This window comes from Mytilus galloprovincialis, chromosome 2 (genome assembly GCF_965363235.1).
Source record: "Mytilus galloprovincialis chromosome 2, xbMytGall1.hap1.1, whole genome shotgun sequence".
In the NCBI taxonomy this organism is placed as follows: domain Eukaryota; kingdom Metazoa; phylum Mollusca; class Bivalvia; order Mytilida; family Mytilidae; genus Mytilus; species Mytilus galloprovincialis.
In genome coordinates, this window is record NC_134839.1 from 18,833,455 (window position 1) to 18,846,582 (window position 13,128).

At 30.9% G+C, this 13,128-nt stretch overlaps 2 protein-coding genes across 3 annotated transcripts in view; one reads left to right on the forward strand and one right to left on the reverse strand.

Moving 5' to 3' along the window:
* The window catches only part of LOC143063045 (uncharacterized), a 35,215-nt gene extending 32,685 nt beyond the window's left edge, over positions 1-2,530 (forward strand). For both annotated transcript variants that reach the window (XM_076234962.1, XM_076234963.1), the window contains one exon: positions 641-2,530. In XM_076234962.1, the coding sequence (XP_076091077.1) occupies positions 641-886 (246 nt within the window). In that variant the 3' untranslated portion in view covers positions 887-2,530. The remainder of the gene's footprint in view (positions 1-640) is intronic.
* Positions 2,531-5,033: 2,503 nt separating this feature from the next.
* Positions 5,034-9,435, reverse strand: LOC143063047 (SNARE-associated protein Snapin-like). Its single transcript, XM_076234964.1, has 4 exons — positions 9,272-9,435; positions 8,510-8,556; positions 6,283-6,401; positions 5,034-5,406 (listed from the first exon to the last, which is right to left on the reverse strand). The coding sequence occupies exons 1-4, from the start codon at positions 9,403-9,405 to the stop codon at positions 5,326-5,328; spliced, it is 381 nt and encodes a 126-aa protein (XP_076091079.1). The 5' UTR covers positions 9,406-9,435; the 3' UTR covers positions 5,034-5,325.
* Positions 9,436-13,128: the final 3,693 nt, after the last annotated feature.

Sequence of the window (13,128 nt, forward strand, 5' to 3'; positions counted from 1 at the left end):
GGCACCAACTTAATGGAAATTGTATTTAGGCGAGCCTCTGACAAAACAATTCAGCTGATCATTGTATGCTATAGTTATTTTTTCTTCTTGATCTGTACGTCAAATTCTAAGTGTCAGACCTAAATTCAGTCATGTTCACATTAAAGTAACATTTTACTTTAAAATATATTTTGATTTTATATTGGGGTTTATTGAGCAATTTTTAGGATAGATAAACTTTGTAAATATATAGACAGCATTTGTATTATTAATCTTGAAATGAAAATACTGTAAACCAACTTGTTTTTGGGAGCCATTTATATTTGCAAATTTCGCAAGTAGAAAAATAACGCAAATATGTAAAACTTAGATCATTCCTTATTCTACTACTTCAAGTAATTTGGGAATAGCGAAATTAATTCGCTGCAAAACGGGAAAGAGAGGGCTTAATGTGAACTAAAGTATTCACAAAAATAAGTTGGTTTACAGTAATTTATGACTACGAATTTCATCCTTAAAACCTATTTTCAGGATCAGTTTATTTATTTCAGAGTCCGAAGTCTCCAATGTGTAATACTAACATGGGGTTAAAGTTGTAATTGTGAACTCATAAACTTTATATCCAATTACCTAATATGTTGTTTACAATTTTTTTTTATAGGCAAATGAAGAACTAGCCAAGTATGGGAGACCTAAGTCAACTCCCAACAAGGTCAAAGTTCTACCTGGAGCCTCGGCATCACTTGAAAGAGTTCCTTTGAAGAAGGAGAGATTGATGGTTATTCCAGAGGTGGATCAGAGACGTGATTATGCACACTTTGTATTACAACAAAGACTGAGTAACATTGATGTCAGGCACAAAAATGATGTCATGAAACTTTACTTACCGTACATACAAAGTACTTAGGAAAGACATAAATGAGGGTCTAGTGGAATTTACAGAATTATAGAGAATCTAAGGGGGATAAAATGTAAATCAAAGAAATTGAAAAAAAAAGAATTGAAAAAATGGCTATAAAATATATTTGAGTGAATACAGAGATGAGGACGTCCCATCTAGACCCTGATTGATGACATTTATAGAAAAGATAGGATATTGACTACTTTCTAAGGCAACATTTTTTATTTAAATTTTCAATCTATAGCAGGTAAAATTAGAAGCAAAATAATGGAAGATATGATTATTTTTTTTAATAAATGACACTCTTGTTTTTGAACATAATTTTCTAAGTAAATGACAAAGTGTTTTTGTTAAGTGCTGTTTTTGTTTTTTGTTTGTTGATAATACAAGTATGTTTTTTGTTTGTTGATAATACAAGTATGTTTTTTGTTTGATTCATTTACTTTGATTCATTCCTTTTATTGACTAAATTGGGACTTTTCAGTGAAAAACAACAAAATTTGTTAACATTTATTAAAAGTTCATGCATGTCCAATACAAAATAACCTTGTGTTGCAAGCACTAGTCCTGGAAAAATGACCTCCACACAGGATAATAAAACTCATTCTCAATGATCATTTGCACTCGATTTAAAAAAAATATTATGAAATAAAATAATAGTAAAATATATTTATATGTTTAAACTGTGATATTGTCTTTGACACACTGCTTTTGGTTTTTGTTTGTTTTGAAAAATGTTGTCCATTTCAATTGTCTTTAGAAGTGATTTTTTTTTATATAGATTTACTAATACTGACCAATATGGAAACTTTTTTGACCACATTTTATGTAATATAAAGTGTTTAGCTTGTATTGTAAATTTTATTTTTTATATGTTCAGAAGATTCTGGTACAGTAGTATAATTCTCAATTTACAAAAATTTAATCCCATGAAAATTAATAAATCCACAGTAAGTTGTTTTTTCAAACTTCTCAATGAAAGATAAAACATGCTTTTTTGATTGAAAAGAGCTGAATCCTAAATTGAAAAAAATAAAACAAACATAATTATGTGTAACAGTATATCTGTGAAACACCCAACCAAACTTGGTGCCAATGGGGATACCAGATGACAAAATCTCTTACACAGTACACATCTTGAGAAGACTTATTCCCCAATAAACATCTCACACATATGGTAACATTGAATTAAGTTACTGTTAAATTTTTTCCCCCAACATACAATAGATGTGGCTGCAATAAGCTTTCCAGTCTTATGTGTCTATCCCATAATGGGTTGAAGTTTTTTTTTAAGGTAGTCTCCCATAAAGTTGTGCTCAAATCAACTTGAAACAAGCACACATGTTCAAAACGATGTGAACTGATTTAAAAATATTTGCCTGATTTGGAAGGGGCTATTTACCAAGATTTAACAGTTCCCTGAACATTGAATTTTGATGGAGAAGCCTTAGCATGTTGTTCCATGGACACATGTTCTTTATTAAGTTGTCTTTGCATCATTCACTTGTTTTTTGTTCTAATTATATTAACTATAAGTATTATTTTTTTGTTTAGTTTTGTTATGTAAAGTTTTATTTCTACTACTGTTATCTTTATAAAATGATTTATTTTTTACATGACACATTGCGATATAAAAGTATACCAAACATTTTTGTGTGTTTGATTTTATTTAATATGAATAAATATGTGGGATTTATGGTAGAGACCAGAAACCTAGAGACACAAAAACTAAACACTAACAAGTTTACACCACTTCTTTTAAGTTTGTACACTTTGAAAAGGCAATCTGAGATCCTAGAGTAGAGACTTTTGGTAATTCTAGCCAATGACTTTCACAGAGGAACTATTTTCTTTTCATAAACTTTAGATGCTGTTTGTAAGGTATTACAACAACCGAAATGCATCTTTATCTCAAAAATGGAAGTCTTCAAGGGAGGTGTGTGTTTTGTCTTATTGTACAAACTAATATGAAGAGAAATGATGATGCCATCTTCAACCAAAAACCCAAATTCAAAATCAAAATAGCAGGTGCACAACTCTTTGTCATGTAGAAAGACTTGGGCAAGTTAACAAACTGGTTAACACCTAAATGTCGAGCAGCACTGATATTTTTTTTAAGGCAAACACAGAAATAACTCAGATATTACAATAACAGGTCAAGCTGTCCTCCAGGAGTAAGTGTTATAGAGTGACAGTGTAGATCCTTTTGTCATTTTAGCTGAAAATGTCCCAGGTAATTAGACTGTCTGAACGACCACAACAAAGCATTGGTATTTAGTGTTATAAAGAATGAAATTCTCATATCTCTCTGAATGTTTATAATAAATACATACACTTATCCTATATATATATATATATATGAAAGATTAATCAAGTACAATTTGCTCAGCACTTTCTTGATTTCACCAAAAGGAGCATAAGGTTTTCTTTGGAAATGTACATCTTATTAGTATTCTGCTAAACCCAAAATCAAGTTACTTTTATAGCCGACTATGCAGTATGGGGTTTTGCTCATTGTTGAAGGCCATATAGTGACCTATAGTTTTTAACTTTTATGTCAATTGGTCTCTGGTGGAGAGTTGTCTCATTGGGTTAATCATACCACATTTTCTTATTTTATAATTAAGCAAACCTCTGAAATTCCTGACATGAAAATAACTTGATAAATTGTAAATGATATCAAATACAATAGATCTACCACTCTGCAAAAGGAAAATGGAAATTGCACACAATGTGAATAAATATAAATGGTCCAGAAAAAGACTTAATTTTTATTAAATGCCATTAATGAACACTGTTGTGCTTTTTAAACATGTTTTGGATTGTATTTTCTAATTACAAACTGAAGATAATGGTTTTTATTTTATTTTTTATTGCACATGTTATTAGAAAATCATATAATGTCATATTAATATATATATATAATATATGGAAAACACGCAACAAATAAACAATATACCAATAACTATAAATTAACTAAAGAAAATAATAGTGTGAAAGCATTTGTATTATGAGTTCTTAAATAGTCTGTCTTGACCATCAAAACCAATTTCAAAATGTTCAAACAATTTCTTTCCTTTTATTTTAAGGAAGCATATATTCAGGTTGGCATATCCAAATAAATTCTTGGTTTTGAAATAATTCGTTATTTTGCCATTAGTGAGAAATGCCACTAGAAAATAAGTGTTGATCGTTTTGTGTTTATTTTTTTATCTTTATTCTACATTTTGCCCCCAAGAATAAGAATAAAAAGTCAAATTCATGATTCTGGGATACAAATTTCGTAGATTGGTTTATAATTTTGGGCAAATTTCCTAATTTAATTCATACATTCTTTGAGTTATGGTGAGTATTTAAGTATCATGATAAATTCTAGTAAACTAAAAATATGTATATGAATGCATACATCCTTTGTGATTCAAAAATGACAAACCTTTTTATTTCATCTGCAATCCTGCATTTTTATATATGGGGGTGATTATGTGTTATAATGAAACAGTCTGTAAAATCGCATTACATTGTTTTGATTCAAAATCATATGGGAAAATGAATTATTTAGATCACCAGAAGTGCAGGAATGCAAATGATCAGACAGAGCTTTTTTGTTAACAAAAGGAGGTGTGTAGTATATTGTGAAAAGGGGAAAAACAAGACAGGTTTACTATAAAAAAAAAAGCATTAAGAGGTCACATTCAGTCAATTGTAAATATGGTCTTACTTAAAAGGATAAAAATGTTTCAACATGCAACCTTCAAAATTATGAATATGAGTATTCTCAATTTAAACTTCAGAAGCGTATTTAGAGGGGGGGGCCCCCCTTTTCTGGGAAAAATTTGGTTGATTATATAGGGAATCACTAAAGCATGACGTGAGCAGGGCCCCCACAATTTCTGGATCCACCACTGAACAAAAATTATTTTCCATCATAACTACTTTAACAGGTTATTCCAAGCACTATTATTAGTATTCACATAACATAACATAAAAGTATAATTCCTAAACATATGTTTCTGGATTAGCCTTCATCAAGTCAGAAAAAATTAAAATCACAAAAACATGAAAACAGCCAAAAATGTCTGATTCACATTTGACGGAGGGAGTTCCAACCTAAGCTAAAGAACATAATTTATGCTGAACTAAAAATTTACAGACAAAATATATAATCATTTAAATAATGCCAGTAAAAAACTGTATTGGTTTGCTCCTCTTTAAAACAAGTCGCTGCTAACAAATGACAGTGGGCAATTATCATTTTTAAAATGCATGAAGGCTGCAAAATTAAATCTATGTTTATAATATTTTGAATTATCTCCCCTTAACTCTTCACAGAGACATATTTATAAAGCCTGAATATGGCATGCATAAGATTATGTCTAGAGTTCAATTATAACAAATGACAACCCATAGAAATTCATCACTGTTTACATCACTTCTGTGGTACATGTTCATTTTGTCTGTGGATCAACTAATGCTTTCTGTTTTGCTGTCTCTTTAGAAACATTGGAATAAAGTTTGTTAAGACGATCCTGAAATAAAAAAAAATTAAACTGAAACTAGTTTACAGACTAAATTTATTCGTTCAGTGTATAAAATTGAGAATGGAAATGGGGAATGTGTCAAAGAGACAACAATCCAACCATAGAATAGACAACCACAGAAGGTCACCAACAGGTCTTCAATGTAGCAAGAAATTCCCGCCCCTGGAGGCTTTCTTCAGCTGGTCCCTAAACAAATATATATACAATGTACTATTTCAGTGATAATAAACACCATACTAAACTCCAAATTATACACAAGAAACTAAAATGTGTATGTTCACCTGTGTTAAGCCTTTTCAATTGATAGTTTATAGTGTGTCTTTATATGTTGTGATGTTACACTATTGTTTCAGATAAAGGTGATGTTTAAACCTGCTGCAATTGTTTGCACCTGTCCTAAGTCAGGAATCTGATCATGCTGATGTTCAGTAGTTGTCGTTTGTTGATGTGGTTCATAAGTGTTTCTCGTTTCTCATTTTTTAATATAGATTAGACTGTTGTTTTTCCTGTTTCAATAGTTTTACACTAGTAATTTTGGGACCCTTTATAGCTTGCTGTTCAGTGTGAGCCTAGGCTCCGTGTTGCAGACCATACTTTGACCTATAATGGTTTACTTTTATAAATTGTGACTTGGATGGAGAGATGTCTCATTGGCACTCATACCACATCTTCTTATATCTAATAAAAAATACTAGCTCATTATACGACATTGTATTTTCCTACCATACATGTAGGGTTTATGTTACATGATGTCAAACTTTTCACGACTTTTTAGTTGGTTTTGTTTATCAGTTTGATTAAACTGGTAATGTTTATATCACATACATTTGGAAATGATGCTGTTTAATACATTATCAAGTGTACCTGAGCATTCTGTAATATATTATTCACTAGCATAACTCTTCTTCTGGAATTGTTGAGTTTTTTCACATAGGGTTCAAGATCTATTGGAATTCCTTGAAGCTCAGCTATTTTCTTTAAATCTGAAAAATACATATTATAATCTTTAAAAGTGAGTGAGATTGACCAACAAAACAAGCAAAATTTCCTACACATAAACACTTTTAAGAAAGCATTGTCTGTCCCAAGCCAGGATTTTTGACAATTGATTGAACAACTGCAACATTAGCAGCAATACTTTATTTTAAGGGGGGAACACAGTTAGCTTCTTTATAACTTATCTTCACTTAGGCCCTCATCATAGAAAAAGCATACAAAAAAATAGATACATGGCAATGATGGCATACATTAGTAAAAATGTCAAGTATAATAATAATGTTCTATACAACTACATAATATCAGACTCAGAGGCATATAAAAATATGTATATATATGTCTCTAATAATATGCTATGAAAAAATAAACATTGTGAAATCATTAATATATTTAATATTTTTCAGCTGGTTGCTTAATCTTGAAACTTTAATACAGAAAGCTCACTTGTGATGTCACTTTGAACTCATTAACATGTTGAAATTTACAAATTTGACTTAAAATAATCCTTTCTCACTTAGTTTTTGGAAGAGACATATTTTTTATATGTCTCTGGTTTTTGGTCAAACTATTTATGAGCAAGAGCAGGACCCCAAATTAAGTTTTAAACACATTTACATAATGATAAGCTTGAATTGAAAGCAGTTTTCCATGACCAACTACAGACAGAACTATTACTGGCAGAAACAACAGAGATAAAAAAATAGAATTTTTACAAATTCAACCCTGAAACAATATTAAAAGCATGATGAACAAAACTAAGGGTTGAAGTTGAGTGCAGGAGAAGGTTAAGTAGTAGGCAGTGTCTGCGCGTACCCGCTTTCGGGTACGAATAGTCAAATCGCCGGTCTTGGCTGTGCGTACCCACATCCGGTTTTCTATTAAAATGCCATGCATCGGATCGGGAATGAAACGTGAAATATATATGGAAATTATCAAAAATATGGGGATTTCGTGTAGAACGAGTGAAGTGTATGATAAATTATATTTTCAAATTGTATTTATTAAATAATGATACATAATAAACATTGCAAAATTATGCACAAGATGGAAAATGAAACTGTACAGTCTCTGTAAAAGAAAAACATGATAGAAACTGAGACTACTATGTGTTATAGTAGTCTCAGATAGAAATTAATACTTTTATAAAATCTAAATGAAAATTTAAAGAATAAAATTTTAATAATTTAAAAATATATCCATATAGCTTGAGTTTATAAAAATTAAACAAGCAAGTAATAATATCAATTTAAACCAATTATTACAGATTCATGATCATATTGGATATGTAAAATTTGTTTCAAATCTTAATTAGTTACATGAATCTTTTATAATTGGTTTAAATTGATATTACTACTTGCTTCTTTAATTTTTATAAACTCAAGCTTTAATTTTAGTAGTTTTATATATTTTAAAATTTCATTTTCTGTTTTACATTTTACTAAAAGATTATTTTAAAATATCATATGGATATATTTTTAAATCATTAAAATTTTATTCTTTAAATTTTCATTTAAATTTTATAATAGTATTTAAAATTTCTATCATGTTTTTCTTTTACAGGGACTGTACAGTTTCATTTTCCATCATTGTGCATTTAATTTTGCAATGTTTATTATGTATCATTATTTAATAAATACAATTTGAAAATATTATTTATCATACTCTTCACTCCTTCTACACGAAATCCCCATATTATCGATAATTTCCGTATATATTTCACGTTTCATTCCCGATCCGAGGGCATTTTAATAGAAAACCGGATGTGGGTACGCGCAGCCAAGACCGGCATTTTAACTATTCGTACCCGCATGCGGGTACGCGCAGACACTGCCTAAGTAGTATCTGCTCCACTTGTCATGTTACTTATATTGTAAGTACAAATTTGGCAATAATGTAAAAATTGAGGACAAGAGGACAGGATTGAGGATTTGAAAATTGGAACATATCAGTAATGGTCTTTGATAAAGCTATTCCAATACAATTAACCAAATCATGATTTCACCCCTGATTTCTTTCATTAAAAACACTTTTTGGGGAGTATTTGGAAAAATAACTAAGTTATTAAAATGATTAAGCTGCATAAAATGCATTGTACCTTCAGCCACCAGATCAATCTGCTGTCTAAGTTCAATCTGGCTCTCTCTGAAAAAAGCAAATAATTCAGGAATCAATCAATAACTAAGTACTGACCATCATTAATCATGGATCATACTGAACAGAATGGTCATGTGTGGTAGAGTCTCAAGGCTTAAAATTGGTTTATTTGTGCTAATTGTGAAAAAAAATCATTTGTTTTTAAACATGTTAAATACATTGTTTTGAAGTGCTATGTTTTATATTTGCAGAAAATGAATAATCTGTCCTCTTAGTTTACAAAAATAAATAACCGATCAAAAACAAATCCTCCTGCCCCCCCCCCCCCCCCCCTCACCCCAGAATATCAAATGGTAATACAAAGTACATTTAAAATTATGTATTAATGACCTGGTTCCAAAGATATTAATTGATAACCTATAGGTACTTGAAGAACATTATTTATAATTTGAAATGGAGGAATGAGACACATGAATAGATCATGCATAAAGAATTTAAATGCATGATGTCATTGGAAAACCAAAAGGATTCAGTTAGAATTTATTGTTTCCAAGTAGCTATAGTCTAAGTCTGTTGACATTCAACTTTAAGAAATGTTTGCTCCATCGTTCTTATCTGTTTCTGAATATAAAGCTATATTTGCTTAAAATACAGATACAGTGTATATATAGGGTCGTTTGTTTATATATAAAAATTATACTCTGCAGAAACAAGTCGAAACGCCCACTTCTTTGAAACTGAATGTCTGTTCTATATAGATCACCTGACAGTTTTCACACGGCCATCAATTTCTTCAACCGATGGCTTCAGCAAATCAACCAATCCATCAGCAATCGCATCTCTTGTCGAACAGTCGAGAGGTTTTTCTTCTTCCTTTTTCGCACCGATACTGGACATTTTTTTCTTTTCAATGTCAATTTTAGTCTTATTTCATAATTCAAAACCTTCATCTTTAAAACGTACTGTAGACTAAGCTTTTGATATCACCAATGACCCATTCAGAAAGGAGAAAATAATGGCAAACGACTTACATTTTTAAAAACCACAACGTCTTTAAATCGGGCAATAAAATAAAACAAAATAAAGTTCGACGATTACAATGGTGTACATTTATGCAAGGACGTATAATTCAGGATTCTACTTCGTCAAAATTGTCTCCCCATTACGCCAGTTTATTTTCACAATCGTAGAAATGGAAGCCATTGTAGGGATGACGCGCTACCAATTTTGCTCTTGAAACCAATAAATTTATCCACATTGCACCATTACGATCCTTATATGTCAGTTGTATTTTAAAAGACAAATGTATCTACTAGCTAATGAGCATCAGTTAATGATCTTGTCTGCATTGATTTTTAAAATTTAAAACTATTGTCTGATCAGTTGCCAGGTGGAATTTTCGAAAATTCATAAACATTTAAAAAAAAATCTAATTATTTCGTGGAAGGGCAGACTAGATTTTTTTAGTGGGTAAAGACTATAAACCCTAGTTATCCGACACACAAAATTATAATTTTTAGAAGATATGCATTTTCATCATCCAACTTGAAAGACTGTTGTCAAGTACTTTCATTAGATAGGTATTTCACTTGACCAGACCCATATATTTCATCTTTTAGTACTGTGATATTTTTCTGTTATAAAGTCAACCTGTAGCTTTGATATATAAAAATGATAGAATCTGAAGCGAGACGATGTATGAAATATTCTTGCTTTCTACCATATCAAGACAAAATATTCAACTCAAACACGCCCTTACATAAAAAGGTGCACTAGATTTTCTCTTTTCGATACTATTCTCACCCATTTTTTGGAATTTTTTCTTGAGTCACATAATCGAAGGGTAGACACGAAAATTACTGAACTAATAGATTGATATGTTTTCCATCCGTCATAATTTTTTTTCTTAAATCAGAGGTTATGCATTTTCTACATCCAACTTGAAAGATACCCATGTCGTCGACTTGATATCTAATTGTTCTGCCTAATTATGTACTAGATAAATTTAAAACTTATGCAAATGGTGTTTTTAAAATAAATCACTTCGTAATTAAGAAGAAAATTGTAATTTTGTTTGTTTCTATTAACTTTTAAAATTTTTGTCACTATAGTAAACATTACAGTACACATTTATCGCCTTCTCAGATATCATTGAGATGGGAGCCATCTCTGTAGGCCCGCTGTGAATAATGTGTAGTAAAACATTGTTTATCTTCACCATGGGGTTGTCAACTGAAATCAAAGTTTTTGACATAGAAAGTTATACATAAATTATGACACACCCTCTGATGTTGGTTTATATACATGTCAAGCATCAACTTTGAAATCATAAGGGAGCTACCATTTGATTTTTATGGGGGGGCTAGGATGAAAAAGTTTGTCCTGCATTTTTTTTTAGCTGTAATCTCTGTCCTGCCTTTTTATTTTTCACTCTGTTCGGTCCTGCCTCTTTTTTTTTTAGTTTATCCTGACATTTTTTAACGTAAATTGTCGTCCTGACTTTTTTTTTTTTGCAAGTGTCTCATCCTGCCTTTTTTTTTTACTCAAAACTCCTGTCCTGCCTATTTTTTTCAAATTTCATCCTAGCCCCCCCCCCCCCCCCCCCCCCCCCCCGCATAAAAATCAAATGGTAGCTCCCTAACGGTTCTCTAGATATAGAGAGGACACAGACATGGGGTTGTCAACTGAAACCAAAGTTTTTGACCTTGACCTTTGACCTAGAATTTTGTGCATAAATTATGACACACCCTCTGTTGTTGTTTAATATTAGTGTTGTCAACTGTAAACCGGTTAATCGGTTAACCGTTTGAAAGAACGAATACCGAATACCAAAAACGCTAAAACCAGACTTTTTTTTCAATATTGATAGATTTGATATAAAGTATTGTTATCATAAAATAGTTATGTTTGCTTTAAAAATTGTCGTCGCGGTAATTAATTTGATGGATCAATTGTCTAATTATTAATTGCTATTGTTAATCAAATAACATGAAATTGATTAGAACTTGTCTCTCAGCTCGGGGCAAGATCTTAAGGAAACATAATTGGCATACATGTTTTTTTAACAATAACTTTAAATCATTAATAGTGTCGATTAAATTTTACGAATTACTTCATTATTTTATTTTTGTTCTTCTATTGTGAAGACCTACATCTGAATGTGCAATCGTGCATGGCTTTTTCACACTTTAAACGAAATGCTAACTCAAAAATTATAAAATGCAAATCAATGTGAATATAATCAATGTATACTTGATAGTACGAGTAACACGCTTGGATTAATCATTTAAAATTGAAACACTCTATATAATTTTCGGAGACAACAAGAGAAAATGAAAGAATCATTGGTTTCAGATGGCATCATCGGTTTCAGATCTATCCCAGGAATAGATTACCTTAGCCGTATTTGGCACAACTTTTTGGAATTTTGGGTCCTCTATGCACTTCAACTTTGTACTTGTTTGGATTTTTAACTATTTTGATCTTAGCGTCAGTGATGAGTCTTATGTAGACAAAACGCGTGTCTGGCGTATTAAATTATAATCCTGGTACCTTTGATAACTAATCAGACATTCTAAGTTCTACGAGATCAAGAAGGTTTTTTTTTATTTTTCTATCTGAAGTTAGTACAAATGTAAAAACGCTATAGTTGATACGGTGTATTTGATTATCAAAAGTCAAAATTCGCAAGGAATCTTCACAGACAAGCCTTATAATACCAAGGCACAAACTTCAATTCATCATTTTATAAGAACCTAAATGTATGACTTGGTAGGAAGGTTGTCACATTGAGACTCATACCACATCTTCCTATATCTATTTGTAGGGTACTATAGATAAGACCTTCAACCATCAACTTGAACTACGGTACCGGTTTACTGGTTAATCGGTCGAACGATTATCCGAGTAACTGGTTAGGCAAAAGTGTACGATTTGACAACACTATTTAATATACATGTCAAGTATAAGCTTTGAAATCATAACAGTTCTATATATATAGAGTGGACACAATTTGTTATGGAAAACAATGACCAATAAACATGTAAATGAGGTCAAGGTCAGATGAACCCTGCAAGACAGTCATGTATGCTTGCAATCATTTCATACATCGCATATATAAATTCAATTCAATTCAATATTTTATTTACGTTTCACCTTATGTATAAAATTACACAATATATTTATAAAAGATACATTTTATATACATAAGCCAATCTGTAAAGATTTATGAGAGACGATATCTGACCTTTTGCTTTAATATAGTATCTGAAAAGAGTAGCAAACTACTGAAATATTAACAAAAAACCATGTAAATTGTCGTTAAAGAAGTGATATTGGCAAGACGGACAGACATGAACAAATCATTCCATACATCAAAAACTGAACATTGATCAATAAAGCATGAAAATCAGGTCAGTGTAGGAAGAAACCTACAAAACTGACTTGCACATCATTAATTCATGTCATTATCATATAAAGTTGACCTACTTCTTAGATTATGTAAGAAACAAACCATATGGTGAGACTTTAATGTTGATCGCTAATCCAAGAAATGAGGAAGAGGTCAGTTTATTTTTGTAGGATGGATATGAAGACCTTGCAAAGTACCCATATAACAAA

Bases quoted from the DNA above. Each gene is read 5' to 3' on its own strand.
- LOC143063047 (XM_076234964.1), bottom strand. From the start codon at position 9,405: ATGTCCAGTATCGGTGCGAAAAAGGAAGAAGAAAAACCTCTCGACTGT. The intron at 8,557-9,271 runs GTGATCTATATA...TGCTTTTTTCAG, and splicing joins GGCCGTGTGAAAACTGTCAG to AGAGAGCCAGATTGAACTTA. The intron at 6,402-8,509 runs GTACAATGCATT...TGTATTTTTCAG, and splicing joins GATTGATCTGGTGGCTGAAG to ATTTAAAGAAAATAGCTGAG.